We start from the raw sequence: 17,071 nt of genomic DNA on the forward strand, positions 1-17,071 counted from the left end.
GTGGTTTATTTGGCTGGTCGGTTTTGTTTCTAGCCAAACTAAAGTCAAGTGATAACCTTAGAATACTGCTGTTTGCTTGGTCAGTGTGCTCTGGCTTTAACAGATGTGGCTGCTCTCACAGCCCCACTGTTGTTCCTGCACAGTGCTGGCATGACAGAGTGAAACAGGATGGAATCCAGATTCTTCCCGGACACTGGGCCAAAAACGGGATATAGATGGGAAATGATGTGGAACTGATGAAAGGAAAGAGGGGTGGGGAGCTGAAATCAGGAAGTCTTAAATGCCTTCTCCAGAACTGTGCATCACCCCCATGTCTTTGAGACCATGTTTTTTTTTTTTTTTTTTTTTTTTTTTTTTTTTCCTTTTTTTCTTTTAAATTAGTTTCTCCAGTTATTTTGGTTTGAGTAGAACCAGCTGCAGCTGCAGTCATCAAACCAAAAGCCTTATTTCCTGCAATTTCCCCCAGTATGAAAAGGTTCCATAAATTCTAAATATTAATGCCACTGATCAGATGGAACCTTCCACATAGCAGAGGCGTAGAAACATACAGTATACAGAGGTGTCTGCAAGGCTGCATGAACAGAAAAACAGGAAGAAACAAACCTGCTTTTAATGTATGTCAATGGGACTTTTTCCAAGTGTTTTTTGGAGTGAAGGGTAACATATTTTCAAATTGATGGCAAAGTTGCCAACACAGGGCTATATATATATATATATATATATATATATATATATATATATATATATATATATATATATATATATATATATATATATATATATATATATATATATATATATAAAATAAATTTGTGTGTATACATGTGTGTCATGTGTGGAGCATTTATATGCTTATCCACAACATCTATATCTGTTGCAAAAAGTCTCAGGACACAAAACTGTGGGAGGCTTGATGAAACTAGATCTGCAACCCAACCAGTTGGATCACTTTGCATCTGTGTGACGGGTGACTTTCCTCACTTAACTGTGGGATTATTTGTGGGTTTTGCTTAACTGTGCTTTCTTCTGTGTGGGTGATTGGAAAATTTTAGTTCACATTAAAGTTGATGCACAGTACTATTCTACCTGCACTTTACCACATGATGATTTCTCCCAGGTGCACTCAGCTTGCTCAGGGACCCTTCCTGAAACTGTTTCACTAATTTGTCACGATATGGAAAATATGACTTTCAATTCACAACAAACATATAGGGCACGTATTCTACGTTTTTCTTTAATTTTAGTATATAATCCACTTATGATATTTGTGTGAGTTTTATGCTCAAAAAAGGCCACAATTAATTTTTTTCTTTCAGAAAACAGTGCAGGCTGAAACACAACCTATAGTTTCTGTATAAGCAGGCCAGAACTGCTGATGGGGGAAAATACATGGATGTATGTAAATGTGTTGGTTTTTATTGACATCACAAAAACAAGTAATGCAAAGCAGGCTTCATTTTCATATATGGGTTGGGGAGTGAATGGTATGTTTTGAAAGTTTAGCAATGTTTACAAAAATCTGTGTTTACAAAAAAAAGTGTGAGCCAGTGAAACTCTGAGCTATATGATCTGAACAAACCAGCAGACATGAATACATACATGTCTAAGAGTGAGAGAGTTGATTAAGTCCGTGTTACATCTTAATGTAGTTTAGCATAAACCCTTAATGCAGAACAGTCAACATTTAGGCAATGTAGTCACACACAGGCAGTGACTGTATTATGGATTATGCGTTTGATTTTCATAGGAAAGAGTTCTGCATGCTGATTCTGCCACCACAGTGATGATCAAATGACTGCCGCATAGCTAATTAAAAACGCCTTCCTTTCTGCTGTGTTGATTTTTAAATTTTAAGTGCTCTATTATTATTATTAGCACTATAGTACTCTAGTATTATTAGCAAAATTTACTATTTGTTGGTTTCTTTAGTTTGCCTCTGAGTGGTGCAAATCATTGTCCATTTACCCATATTTCAAAATGCTGAATTAAGTAAACGGCTGCAGCAAGACTGTCCAACTGGTGTACTGTTGTATGTTTGCCACTTCCTCATTGCAGATGCTCAACATCGGAAAGAGACCTGCTCTGTCTGAAGAATATCATCAGTAACAGAGGTCCCCAACCACCAGGCCACAACAATGCGACAGTTAGCTGGGGGAACTATTTAGCATAACTGTTGAAAACCTCTATTTTATTGTTGTTATTAATAATTATAATTGTATTGCTCTAAAGCTCAGTTCTTACCATTAAAGCGTTCATAAACTGTTGACCTTTATCTCATTCCTGTGTGGCCTTGTGTGCGATACTGTCTGCGTTCAGTTGACGTATAGTGTAAATAACAGTCAAAAATGAAGAAAATGACAACAGACTGAACATTACCTAGAAGAAAATTCGTCATTTGGTTGTAAACATTCTTTGAGGATGCTAATGCATGAAAGCCATTGTATACGGCATGCAGAGAAAAGAAGGAAAATTAGGCTGAGAAGCTTTAACAACTACAGCGACAGACAAAACAGCAACAAAACATACGCTAATCATGTTCTTCACAGCATCCCCAGCTCCCCAGTGAGCCCCTCAGAACCATTTTGGGCTGCGGTTTTGATCAATAGCAATGAATAACATGGATCGCTATGTTGGCCATGGCTTTTTATGGATGTACAGTGATATTGGGTTATATCGGTGTTAGTGAATATTTGCTTTAAAACAATTATCTCTATCAGAATAGATGTTTGGGCTTGGCTGATATGTGATGATGTATTATTATTATGAATGCTTAGGTGACTCTGGCTTATTCTGCTGAAATACCTTCATTTTATTCATGTTGTTGCACTTGTTTTTTCTTTCTTTGCAGCCGCTTGCATCTCAATAAGAAGACTACAGATAAGCAGCCATACAGCAAACTTGCAGGGGTCTCGTTGCTGAAGCCTCTGAAAGGAGTGGACCCAAACTTAGTAAATAACCTCGAGACATTTTTCGAGCTGGATTACCCAAAGGTAAGGTCACCTGCGGTGTTCACTGACCCATCGATCATTCAGATTAACTTGTTATATTAATCAGAGCTGAAAGGCAAAACCTTGCCTCAAAAGATAATGATTGCTCTGTTAGCTGAGACATTGTCAGCGCTGCCTATTTATGTGCATTGCTGCAGCCCTTTAGAGGATGCACATGTGTACAATGGCAACTAGCCTACGGCTGCATACTTCCCCCTTGTTTAAAAAAAAAAAAAACACTTGCCATTTTTTTACATCTTGGGTTTGGAAAAACCTGCTTTTAAAGGATGACTCCATCAGCCTCGTTGCTACAGTTCACTTGAGAGATTTGTATGATCATATGGTGCTGAACTTGAGCGCTCTCCATCAGTCACTTTGATGGGTGTTCCTCAGGGGACAGGCTAAACTGTGCCCAGGTAAACAACATTAATGATGTTGCCACTGCTCTGTGACTCATTGTTGCTGGGTCACACTAGTGAGATCAAGGAGCAGTATCGCTTGGCTCTGAATGTTAAAATATTGCGGTGTTGCATTTGTGCCTGCTCTGTAGTGCTGGGTGGTTCCGGTGTACCAGTAATAGTGTCATACAGCAGTATTAACTTATAGTTTTTGTTAGATGGATAACATTTAATTGGTAAAAAAAATTGTGGGTAACTGTAATTTGTGTAACACAACATTTCCTTTCTGGGAATGTAAGGTAGATCAAGTTTGCTGTGTAATATTAATTTTGCTGGCAACTTAAGAGGAGCAAAACAGTCCAATTAGCTTATGTTACTGACCTCTCAGGTTCTAAAAGACGCATACATGTACATGCTTTTTCCCCTCCAATGCAAATTTTTTTAAACAACTTTTTGTGCCGATGTTTGTTTCTGTGCTTGTAAGATTGATATATTTGAATGACCTCTGTTCTGATTGGCTGCACTGTATAAGTCCTCATTTAGAATGCAGTCCAGGCTGAAATATTTGTAGAATTTAAGCATGAGTGGGTGGAGCTAAACTGCTGATGGCTGAATTGGAGGAAAAATGTAAATATTGGTTTTTGTGACATCACACAAACAGTAAATTCAAAACGAGCTATTTTTGCGGATTAATTTCGGCAAATGAAGTGGTCTGCATTTTCCATGATGCATAGAGTAACATTTCTTTAAAAGCATGGGTTTATAACATTAATAACACAAACCTAAGCATGATCTGATACCTCAATGCCTAAGCATACTGCTATGTTTTGTGAATGGATGAACATACGAGATCCCATGGACTTTCTGCGATTGCCTCAGGAACCATTCATTAAGAAATCACTTGTTAAGAAACAGGGCTGTATCAGAAACAGGCTGCAGTAGTTTGACTGGTATCTCCTGTCAAAGAAAATATTCTCAAAATGGTGTGAGATCTGTTATGACATACTCTGCACTGCTGTCAGGTGGTTTGGCTATTGATATGGCTTTTACAACATGTGATTGCAGGGCAGTAACCGTTTACTATTCACTGTTGTTGCTATGGGGTGTCGTCACCGCTATTGCAGTACTCTTCTAGTATGCAATAGTGTTACGATATAGAGCTGCAAGGTTTAGCGAAACCACAGTGTTTGCACTCTTTCCTACGCTGCTGCAGCAGAATTTGCTTTGCCTTTTTCATTTGAATAGGTGCAATGCAAAATATTTCCCATGCAAATGCATTTGTATCTGAGCTGGCAGCAAGGCTCACCAATGGTCCATTTGCTTATCTTGAAGGGCACCAGTACTCAAATGAGTATACAATCATATGTGGTGCATTGTGTTAATGAAATATTTGACCTGCCTTGTAAATTATAGGCCTACAAAATGACATGAAATGGAGCAATATGAATAAACTACTGAATCTAAGTGTAATAAATAAACAAATGCAACGATCACATCAGTAAAGTAGCCGATACGTCACACATTGCTTGAACTGTCAGCATAAACATGCTCGTCCATACATAAAATGAGCATACTTATTGCATTTTGCTGCAATTGAAATGTTTGCTAGATGGCATCTTTAAAAAAAATATTTTGTCTTTAGTCTGTGTACAAAACACCACTGTATATTAAACAGTAAAGGTAAAAACTGCCTGTTAAAAAGTATTTATTTCCCACCCTTTGATGTAGTCACATAGTAAATGGCTTGGTGCAGAATAGACTGAGAAGCAGAGTCTTTGCATATTTGTCTTTTATACTAGCTGAAGTTTACTACCACATAATTACAGTGAAGCTGTGAGACAGTTTCTGTTTTTAATTGCTGCACAAGGCTGTGGATCTGATACTCTCAATCTGATGAGTAATCTGATCAACATTGTTTGCAGCTGCAAAGAGTACCTGCTAGTAAAGCTCTTCAAAAAACTCCCATGTTTACCATCTGTTGCATGAATAGAAGTGGAATCTTCCTTATTAAAGTTAGAACTAGTTATGGGCATAAACTTTCAGCATTAACTATAGAGGAAAGTTCATCACATTAAGTCATGAAAGACTTTGGATCATAAAAGGATAAGTCAAGTTGTCAACCAAAGGAGTCACCCGTAAGCCTGAACGTAAATGATAGGTGTGGCTATAAACAGTTGATTCAGTTCAACCAGCTGGAAAAGGAAGACGGGCCTTCATGTGGAACATATGATCAGCTGGAGCATGTTGTTCCTGTTGTTCTGCTGGTTTGAATACACATGATTTCAATGCTGAGCCTAATGTTTTTCAGTGTCTAGAGTAACTTGTGTGTAGTAGACATGCTGTCTTGGGTTCTGCTGTGCAGTTTTACAGATGGGCCTTTCTGCTTCATTTAGTCTTCATCAGACAGCTGTCTGAGCAGCTCTGATGCTGATTCAAAGAGACAGGGACTTCCTCACCCTCCTCTTCTTCCTGCTTTGTCTGCTGCTGGACATAGATTGGCTTTTTGTCTCCAGAAAAGCTTCAGTCAGTCCTGAACATTTGAACCAAAGCAGAGTATGGCCCAAGATCATCCGATGAGTCTGTTTTCGACCCACAGCAACAGGTTTCGAGTCCAAATCCAACTGTAAAGTTTTCTCACTACCTGACTGCTGGACAAAATTCTGTCCCAGCCTGATGGTAGTCAAAAATATATATGTCCCAACCTGTAGGCTGACCCAACCATAACCCAATAAAATTCTTTCTGATCTTTACTGTAGGACAGCAACATTTTTCGGTTGTAACCTGAAGAAATTCTGTCTGGACCTTACTGGTGCCCAGTAAAATTGAGTTTAGTCCAGAATGTAACACAACAAAATTCTGTCCCAGTCCAAACATAGTCTGAAAAAATCTAGCTGTTGCCTGACAAGTCTGTCTAAACCTGACTGTAGTCCAGTAAAATCTTAACTTGACTGTAGTGTGACAAAGTTTGCCTTTACTTGACTGTTGCCTGTCAGAATTCTGTCCCAAATTGACTTTAGCCCTACAGAATCTTATTTAATATCAGTTGTAGTTCATGCTTAGAACATTTTAATACAACAAAATTCTGTCTCAGTCTGGCTGTAGTTTGACAGAATTCTATCCTTACTCAACTGTAGTTCTGAGAAAAGTCTGTCTCAAGTTCACTGTAGTCCAACAAGTTCTAGCTCAATCTAACTTTTGTCTCTATAAAATCAGTCACAACCTGTCTCTGTAAAATTCAGTCGGAACCTGCCTGTACCCTGATAAAGTTCTGTCCGAGTCCAACTGTAGACATACAGAATTCTGTCGAAAGTCAGCTGTAGCTTCACAGAATTTTGTCCTAACAAAACTAAAGCAAGCATACATGCAAGCTAGAGTCAATTAAGTGATGGACAGGCTGTGAAAATGAATGTCAGTGTGTAATTTAAAGCTGACCCAAGGCAAAAATTTCTGAACGTGACCAAACCTGATGTGATTAGTTGTGGCCCTTTGGATTCTGTCAAGCTCTAGTCTGTGGCCCAGCAAAAAAAAAGAAAATGCAATGATGTGCAAATCAGTTAAGCTCCATATTGAATTTAAAGTAGTACAAAGACCATATATGTTGAAACAAAGAAATTGTTTTTTGAAAAACATTGGCCAATTGTGAATGTGATGCCAACAACACGTTCAGAAAAGGTTGAGACTGGAGACACAAAAGTGTGTAATGCTAAAAAAAAAAAAAAAAAAATCTGGTGGTTGATTGACTACAGGTCTGTAACATGATTTGGTATAAAAGAGCATCACAGAGAAGCTCTTTCAAAAGTAAAAATGATGAGGGTTTACCACTGTGAAAAATTGCATGGTCAATTCAAGAATAACTTATATAGAATGTAGAATAGCAAAGAACTTTTCCTTTTCATCATCTGTGGTACATAATAACATTTAAAAGATTCAGAGAATCTGGAGAAATCTCTGTATGCAATAGGCAAGGCCAAAAAAATAGTATATGCAGGCCATGATCTTTGGGCCCTCAGTACTGTATTAAAAACAGACATGAGTCTGTAGAGGAAATCACTGTATAGGCTAGCTAGTAGGCTAGTAGGCCAGACCACCATGACAATGTGGTTAGATGGTGAGCAAGAAAAAGAAAACAAAATCTTTATTCCCGTAAGTCAAAGTTGTGCCAGTTTCTTTCATTCTAGGATCTTTCACAGTGATGCATGTTAGAGTTATCACTATTGTTCATCAAATTATAATTTGTAAGTTTGTATACAATTTGCAAGGGCAGGATAGTTTAGATGTTAGATAATCACCAAACATGGATTTTTATAGCCAGTTCTAGTTTCCTAACAAGCTAATTGGCTGATGGCAGAATTTATCTTTTGGGATGATTTTTATTAGTCTTTTTTTAAAGCCAAAGCTCCCATTTTGAGAGCTGATTGAAACACATTTACATTACATTACCCTAGCTAAACTTGCAGTTTAACTATGTAATTGAAAAATCAGTTGGCTATTTAAATTGGATGAATAAATTGAAGTGCTAAACTAAAAAAGGCAATTGGCTATTTAGCACAATGAGTCACGCATAGTTATGCATGCATTTTGGTACAGGTGTAGCAGCAGCATGCAAATGTTATTTCTCTAATAAAATTGTAGTAGAGATCAGCCAAAATCAGAATAATAAATCAGCTGATTGCTTGTTTATAGCAAAAAATCTGCCATTTCTGATTTTGGAAGATTCCAATTGTGCATCCATATTACCTTCTTTTGAAGGTTTTTGCAGGTTAATTGAGAACCAGAGCCCATATGCAAAAATAATTTCAAAATAAGAAAACTGATCTAAAATCAGGCTCTTTTTGATATGAAAAATAGCATAAAAATGTCAACAGCTGGTCCTGTAGTAACAGTTCTACCCTGAGACATTTTCATTTTGAGGCCATTCAAAATTCAGGGACTGGGAAATAATATCTCATATTATATCAATATACTCATGTCATTTAGGGTTTATTTCCTGAACTGATCCTATAGCGTCAAAAGGAGGACCAAAACAAATTTAACTTTGTAGAACAAATCATAAAACCATGCAGCGCAGCCACAATGGAGTTTTTTTCTTCCAAAAAAGCAGAACGAAGCCCAGGACTCTGTAATTACAAAGAGGAAATGAAGCCACTTTCAGTAATGTTCTTTTCTTAAAATAACCACTCTATTCATGTCGAGCTTTGTTTTTTGAAGCACATTCTTTATTTTATCTGTTTAATCTTGTCTCGGATCTGCAAGACAAGTACATATCAGTGGAATATTTGTGCCATAAGTAACTCCAGTGAGCTGAGTAGAACACAGCAGATCTCTCAGCTGGGCAGGATGTGTGTCTCTGCACATCAGTGCCGTGCAAATGTCGTCTTTATTATAGAACTGCTCTGATTGCTAATGAATTGCCTGTTGACTGAAGCTGATCAACTGAATGTGCTTAAAACGATGCTTGGTATCAGCTGGTACTGTTAATGGGGTGTTTTGCCTCTGTTCCAGCTTTCAGAAAATGGGATTGGCCCATAATGCAAACAGACTTCTGTAACAGTCCAGATTTGCTCTGCACATGAGGCTGGCGCTAGGCCTGTTGCAATCATGAAGTTTTAACTGATGATTAATTGCAAGATAAATAATTCCAATTAACAATTTGCCTTTTTGTTTGTGTGCAACTATGAAACAAGTTTCAAAATTGGCCTCTAAAATTGCTATCTAGCTTTCAATACTTATTAGCTCCCAACTGGCAACAGAAACAGGTCAAGCTCTAATGTTACCAGTCAGAAGTTAAAAGCCATGAAAAAGCCAGAAACCATGATGTTTCTGCTTTTACTTACCTTAAAACAACTGATGAAACCACACCAAATTCACATTAGGTCACAGCAAACAACCACATGACTCTGAAAGGCACAACTGTGAAAATAGTTTTGATCATATAGCGAACAGCCTGCTTGTGATGGCCGTTATGTAGTGATTGTGATAGGCCTGTCTAGCGCACTACAACCCCAGGAGTTTACGTCATGTCTCTGATGGGAGAAGTGAGGAAAAAGGAGTTATGACTTTGTGGTTTCATTGATGTTGATTTCAGCCAAGATCACTTTTCCACTTAAAGGATGTTCCTCTTGCCATCTGTGGCCATTGAAATGAAAGAGCTACAGTATGCAAAACAGGCTGCTTAAATGGTTATATGAAAGGTCATATGTCTGAACAGTTATAGAATAAAAGATATAAGCAATTGAATTTAAAAAATCAAAAGTTAAATTTGATGTGACCGATAGTTGAAGACATGTTTAATGTCTTTAGCACTGGAGGCCTGTGTGGCTTACAAGTAATGGAAGCTTATGTACACCACCTCCACCTCATGCCACCTACATGCCTAAATCGTTACATGCTTGCTTCAAACCATGTTAATTGTTAAAGTCAACTTGAATGGGATCATAACTTATTTTCGTCCCACATTATGATGAATCTCCTACTGAAGACTAGCTTAGCATTTAGCTTGAAGAGAAAGGCAGGCGAAGCATGATATGGATTATTGCTGGTGCATGATCATATAATCAAAACTCCGATGTTTGAGGCTGCCAAAAGTCACTACATGATCAAGGACTTAAGGGGAAACAACAGTTTTGTCTGTTTAATGATTTGATATGGTGAATCGTGCTCAAAGGGAATTTTTTGCACAATTACATCATTAAGATGTACACAAAGTCATTCAAAGTGATTTGTTTAGGAATACTTGGAATTGTTCACGGTGGTAGTCACAAGAACCAGACTGAAGCATTTAATGTCTCTAAAAGCTACATCACAAAAGGTTATTGCATGAAATCATTCCGAAAATGACATTGTTTTACAGTAGCTTTCAGTTTGTTTGGTTTTTTTTAAGCTTTTAGCCTAAAACGTATTTTTAATACACATTCGTGGCAAGGAAATACGTATATGGCATAGTAAGGAAAAATAGTGCACAAAGATTTACCACTATGTTGCCATTGTCATGATTACATATAGAAATGTAGAACACACGTGTTGGTTCACTGATGGTTTTAGATGTAAATAAAATGGCTGTATTTGCATTGTGCACACTTGACCCCTGTTTCCCATCACCTCCACTGTAAGGAAATGTGAATCGGTAGGTTTCATGAGAGTGGACCATTTCACATCAAACCACTCAATGATTTCTGACTCTGTATCGATTGCGATCATGAGTGTTTTGAAATACCTGTGGAAATCCCCTTTAATAGGACCTGAGACAAGTTAATAAGATAAACAAAGGTTCCTTTTCATTTCAGCTTGAGTTTTAGGCTGCAGGCATATCACCAGGTTGAAGTGGCACCAATCAATTTTTTTTTTTTTCTGTGACATACCTGATTTTAGAGCCAGTTTCATGTGTGATCCTAGATCGGATCCTTATCTGATCCATGGCCACGTCACTTGTGACCTTAATGAGAACAGCCAAATCATTTTTTTCCTTATTATCCATGCCCATGCACATATTATGGGCAGCATCTTGTGCTCATAATGCAGTAGCGGTGGCTGACTTGAAGCTTCTGCCAGTAAATGCATTAAAACCACAAATACCTGCTGGCCTGTTTTTTCACCTTCTGAACTAATCATGACCAGCAGCAGATTGAGGTTCTTTGCTGTGAAGGTTTGTGCTACAAGTTTGTTCATTGTTCATTTGTTGTTGTCAGTGGCAAGGTATGCATCTATGTGTTTCTATTAATAAGGATGTGGACACTTTCTGAGCACAGGTTCATTCCCACCATATAAACAGATAAAGGTCACTTACACAGATGAATGTGACCATGAAGTGTGAGTTTAGCCTTAGTAACCGCAGATAGACTTGCTTGTCTGGTTTCTGACACTATGGTGTGCTGTTATCTATAAAATGGACAAAGGCCTGTAGGCTATCTTAGAAAGTAGTAGTTCATGGTCATTTTCGACCACCTTCTTGTCAGCTCGCACTCAGCACAGTATCGTGTTAATGGCTCGACCACCAAAGTATCTATATTGCAGCTTTGTCACAAGTAAGAATATGACATTGACTTAAAACCCATTACACAATGTTTATGTAAAGCACTTTTCTTTGTGAGTGTTAACACATTGTCCCTGTGCAAACATGCTTTAATAGGGTCTTATCTTGTGTAACTTTACCTTGAAAGCCTTAGTGGGAAATGCTCATTCAGCTAGACAGTGTTTGACTTCAGTTTCTTTCAGCTAATGCCCCTTCATGACCACTGAAGGTATACTTCTTAAACTTGGGTAACAAGTGGCTACATGAGGGCTTACTGTTTTGTTCCCTGCTGCCCTTGTGAGTGCAGATGGCTTATGTGTAGTTCTAGATCTAGTGCAGGTGTGGATGTAGATATGCTCTGCAGTTCCTCTTAGAACTGCATCATCTGCTTATTAATTTTAAAGTGGTTACTACATATTTTTGCAGTTGTTTTTTACTTTTTTGTTCATAGCCGAATAGACCAGAGCCATTGTGTAGTCGATGCCTGCATCTGTGCTTTAAAATGAGTTACTTAGAATGAGCATCTATAACTATGCTATCATGCTAAAACATTCTACCTCCCTACAGGAAGACCTAGACAGACAACTCGCACAATGAGTGAATGCTGTTTCAGAATAGATTTGTGTTTTCTGTAGTTGTGATTACGGCATCAGTGGAACGAATCTAACTTTTAATGGTCAGTTTTCAGCGTCTGAAATAGCCTGTTAGTTCTGTTTTTCTGTTTATTTCTACCCCCATTTCTTGTGTTTCTCTGTAATAGGCCTACAAACAGTGGCAGTACACTGTGACTTTGGATATCTTGACCACTTTTTGGCTGAGCTCCCTGCGCCATGCACCTTTCCATTGTACTCTCCTATGTCAAAACACGCCAGGCTGTTGTGACCTCTTCTGGCATCACGAAAAGAATGGGCCTGTATGGCAGTCTTTCTTCTTGAAGTAAGCACAGAAAAGCCTATGCTAATGACTAGTTACAGTAGCTCACTGAAGCTATGTTTGGACAGATGTGGAGACGCTGCTATTGGGGCAAAGGTACAAAAGAGTTGCTGCTAATGTCAGACAAAGCTTCATCTTCTTCTCTCTTTACTTGATCTCAGTTTGGTTTATAATATTGGTAGAATCTCTTACTGGCATTTCAGCTCAGTAAGAGGTTAGATTTACATGATTTTCCACTTTCCTGAAGTGTTGTGTGTCTAGGGTTAGTTTCAAAGGTCATAAATTCCTTGTTTAGGAGAACAAAAGGGCCCAAAAGTTTTAAGAAATACTAACGATTGTGAGAATGAGATATAGAGTGCTGTAGCAAGGTCAGAGGCCATCCTTCATATATATTTAATTTACATGTATTTAACAGAAAAATGCTCAGAAGCCCCAATAAATGGAGTTATGGTATTACTGAAGCTTGAGAAAAGACCACACCTGAAACTCCTCCTTCTCATTTCCAGCTTCCTATAAATACCAGTCCTTCACTCTTCATTCTCGTTACGAAATCTCACACCTCACCTCCTCCCTCCTCCACTTTATCTATGCCTTCACATGATCTTTATATACAGGGGGATCAGCCTTCTAGTGACCGAACTCCAGCCCAAAATTCCTTAGAGTTCTCCCCACTTCTTATTGTCTGCTTTAATCCAAGTTGTGGTCTGCATTTGCAAACTGAATACCACATTTTCAGTATTTAGTGTGTCCATCATTTGCTTTATTACTTATTACTGCCTTATTACTAATCTTATATTCTGTTTTATGAGGCTCACTTTCAGTTTTTCAAGGAAATCTGCAGATTTTTTCACATCTCCAAAGTCTTAGACGTTTAGACCTTTCAATGAATCCCGAACAAATTCAGTGATGGGGTGGCTGGTCAGATGTTCTCTGTAAGGGCGCCTTGACAGCTACACATCCTTTCAGACTCATAGCACTGAGTCATCTTCTCACAGTGGAGGGATGGACAAACACCTGTGGAATATTTTTTTTTTTTTTTTTTTTTTTTCCTTCAGATCTGAAGCAGCTCAATTTTCTCCTCTCTCAAAGATGAAAACTTTAAATGCTGTTTAACTGGTGGTGGACATGGATAAAATTACAGGGTCTGCTAGTGGAGCTTTCCAAGCAATACTCTTCTGTTACTGTCTTGTAAGAGTTCCCCCTAGTTTCCAGTTCCACTTTATTACTCCACATTACTAATGCTGTGCTTTGCACGGGGTCACAGCCCTGAGCAAGTCTATCAGCGCTGCAGCTGAATCGTCCGTCCAGCATGAACAGATGGAGCACACAGGGTTCCCCTGCTTGTGTCAGATCTCAGGCCAGTTCATCATGCTGAGTTCTGCTTGTCCTTCTGCTGAGAGCACTGGCCCAGGATCTTCCTCATCAATGATTCATTAAAGCCCTCGCACTCTTTCAGCACAGCTCTATTACTGTGCCCTGGGCCATTGTGGATTCCCTGTGTCCCTGGTCATGCAGAAAAAGGGTCTTTGTCTCCAAGCCCCTAGGTCCCCCAGCCATAACCATGGCAACATGGTCTCAATGGCTGGGGCTCAGAAGACGGCAGCGTGCAGGACTAAATGCAGGCCAGTTTGGAGTGGTGTCTGCTGTCGGACAGGCTGTCCTCATAGTGTGGGCTTGTTCTTCCTCTGGCCGTCTTTTAGCGAGGCTTGGAGCCAAACCTCAGTATCAGAGAAGGCGTTCTCTCCTCAATGGTCTCTCTTAGTTCATGTTACGAGTGGCTTGTTTTGTGACTATTGCAGGAAAGAGTGGGGGGGAGTGTTGAATGAGGGCGTTCTTTTGTCAGCCCAGATGTCGACAACTCTGAAAAGCCCATGCATTTTGGTCAGGCCAGAATGAAGCGGCCCACACGTTTCAGTTAGTAAACTGGTTAACTGGCAAGCTATGCAGTCAACAGATGGTGCAATGCTGAAAAGTACAGAGAGATCTTGCAAGGACTCTTAAAGCAATGGTTAAGAAAGAAATCAAATTTGCACAATATTCCTTGAAGCTAAATGTGGTTGATCAGTCAAAATATGTTTAGTACAGGAAATCTATGTCCTTGGGATAATTGTGCATGGGAACATAGGCTTACTAAGGTGGGAACAAACTGAGTGTGAAATTTCTTACTCCGTCCAATGATTTGTTAAGGTGGAGCTCAAAGTAGGGGGCAATAGTGTGCTTGTCATTATTGTCAGACAGACAACAAGCTTGTTGTAAGTTGTTTAAGTCAGCATGACTAATAAATGCGGATATAGATGTGATGAAAATGAACATTACCTGTTGCAAGAAAAAAAACTGTTCTGTCCACTAACAATGGTGTTTTGCTAGGTAGCTTGGTTTGCTTGTGTTATTGGTTGTTACTTGTTACATGAAGAGCTCAGAATTGAGGCATTTGGGGCTGTTTTTTAAAGATGACACAATCATGCAACAAAAGTTTACCAGTTTTCCCCAGATGTGTGTTCTTGTAATGCACGGCTATACTAATAGAAGCTAACAAATACAAGTGGAGGTTTGGTCTACTACCCAAAAAAAGGCTAATCGGTCATTAATACACTGCCTGATACAGTACGACTTTCTGCTCTCCACAAGTGCTTCATTATATCTTTTGTCTTATTTACACAGTGCAGGTTTCATGCAGTTTTCCTTTTAAAATCAAATGTCATTGGTTGATCGGCAACTGTTGGGCTAAGAGGAAAATTGTGTAAATGAGATTTTTCAGCAAACCATCATATGAACGACAAATGTATTGCCTATTTCTGTTGTGTATTGTGGAAAATTTAGCGTAGGTTTCTGTAGAGCTGTAGTTGCTGACACTATCTAAATGGGGACAATGTGTGGTTTTGGTGGGCAAGTCATGCAGTTGGCTTTCCTTTAAATGCTGCAGTTTTTTAAATGTCAGTGATTTAATGTGTACTTGGAAGCCATTGTTGCCTTCCTGTTTGTCTGCTTTACCTTGATGATGGGAGAGATTTTTAAAAATGCCCCTTTTGTCCATCTCTTTTTCTCAGTATGAAATTCTACTCTGTGTCCAAGACCATGATGATCCAGCCATCGATGTCTGTAAAAAGCTGCTGGGTAAATATCCCAACGTTGATGCCAGATTATTTATAGGTAAGCACTCCATAAACAAATTCTGTTTTTCTGTTATTTTACAGCCACTTCCTGTATTGCTTAAGTGAAAAAAAGCTGCCAGGGGGAAATGAGTGTGTCACTACTTTTCTCCTTTCCCCCCATGGCTTTTTTGAGAGGGAATTAGTTTGTATGGGCAGAACCCAAGGGCAGATAAGTGTCATTGAAAAAGGTTTCCTCTAAGCACAATGAGCCTGTGTGTATATGACACCGGCCCAGCTGTGCGTCTATGGATGCACCTCTGGGACGGAATATTGATTTGCGCTCATTAAGAGCACGCAGGGATATCCCGTTTGCACCATTCTCCAGGGTCCTGTTATCCTCCTTTCATAAGTCTGTCTCATTCTGCCCATCTGTTAATGTGCATAGAGTCAGGGGAGGCAGACAGGCTCAGTGACGTAAGCTGCTTCTAATGCAGCTTGAAAAACTTGACTACAACTGTGCAGGAAAACTTAATCGGGGTGAAGTCACGTACCGCTTAGCATTAACAATTTAAAAAAGTATATATACAATTTAAAGTATTTAAAGGGAAATTCCATCGATTTGATTTGGCTTGTTTTTTCATGATTCAATCACTAAGCTATAAACAAAATCTTTGAGTGGTTTGATGTAAAAAGTTAATTCTTGAGAAACTTACTAACTTGAATTTCTTTATAATTTTAATTATAGGAGCCAAGGGTCACAAATGTAGTAATAATTATAAAGAAATGTAATAATTCTTTCCAAACTTACCACTTACTTTGTCTTCTGAGGTTTTGTATGTAATAACTTTTTTTTAAACCATTTTTTTCTTTCAGGACTACTTCACCCTGCATGTACCTCTCCATGAATACATTTTTAAAAATACAAAGTTTCAGCTGTGTATTCATAACCAAACAATGTAAGAACCTTCTGTAAGTGAGCTTTTAGAGACGGATGTCTGGTTCCTATCACCACCAGAGTGAACCTTTCTGACTGTTAGTTTCTCTAGAACAGGAGCTTTTCACTTCAGCCTCTCTCTCTCTTTGTTTTCATCTTACTGATTGAATTATGCTGAAAATTTGAAAAAATCTGTGGAATTCCCTCCTAGTTATGGAAATAGGAAACATAACTCTCAGAAGGCTGAATATTCTTCAGGAATGTTAAGGAGCATAAAAATTGAAAGTGAAAATTGAACACCATTGGCTGTTTCCAGGGAGGAGTGTAATATGCAAATTCCTGAAGGATTATATAAAAATCTAGATGTTCTTTAGAAAGATAGATAAATGGCAATATGAGAGATGAAAGCGGATAAAATAGCAGAAATGCATCAACTTGGCTAAGAAAAGCTTTTGGAGAGCGTCCAGTATCCCCGAGAGATAATCCTCAACTCTACAGCTAATCGAACTTGTTAATCAAAGACAAACATGCATGTCCATAACATAACATAAATCCCCAGACTTCTGTCTTTCAGCGGATAATTTGGCAGCGTTTCCCACTGCCATGTACTTCTTGCTGTTTTTCTCCTACTATTAATGTGTTTTGTTTCCACTTAGGATATTTTTTATGATTAGCATAATCAGGCCTCTGAATTTTGTGCTGTATCAACAATATTTTAA

General features: G+C 38.6%; 1 protein-coding gene across 1 annotated transcript in view; it reads left to right on the forward strand.

Annotated features, from left to right (window-relative positions):
* Positions 1-17,071, forward strand: part of ugcg (UDP-glucose ceramide glucosyltransferase) — a 35,279-nt gene that overhangs the window by 7,872 nt on the left and 10,336 nt on the right. The window contains exons 2-3 of the mRNA XM_017708146.2: positions 2,849-2,990; positions 15,374-15,476. Coding sequence (XP_017563635.1) covers positions 2,849-2,990; positions 15,374-15,476 — 245 coding nt within the window. The remainder of the gene's footprint in view (positions 1-2,848; positions 2,991-15,373; positions 15,477-17,071) is intronic.

The sequence above is a fragment of the Pygocentrus nattereri genome, chromosome 18 (genome assembly GCF_015220715.1).
Source record: "Pygocentrus nattereri isolate fPygNat1 chromosome 18, fPygNat1.pri, whole genome shotgun sequence".
Lineage (NCBI taxonomy): Eukaryota > Metazoa > Chordata > Actinopteri > Characiformes > Serrasalmidae > Pygocentrus > Pygocentrus nattereri.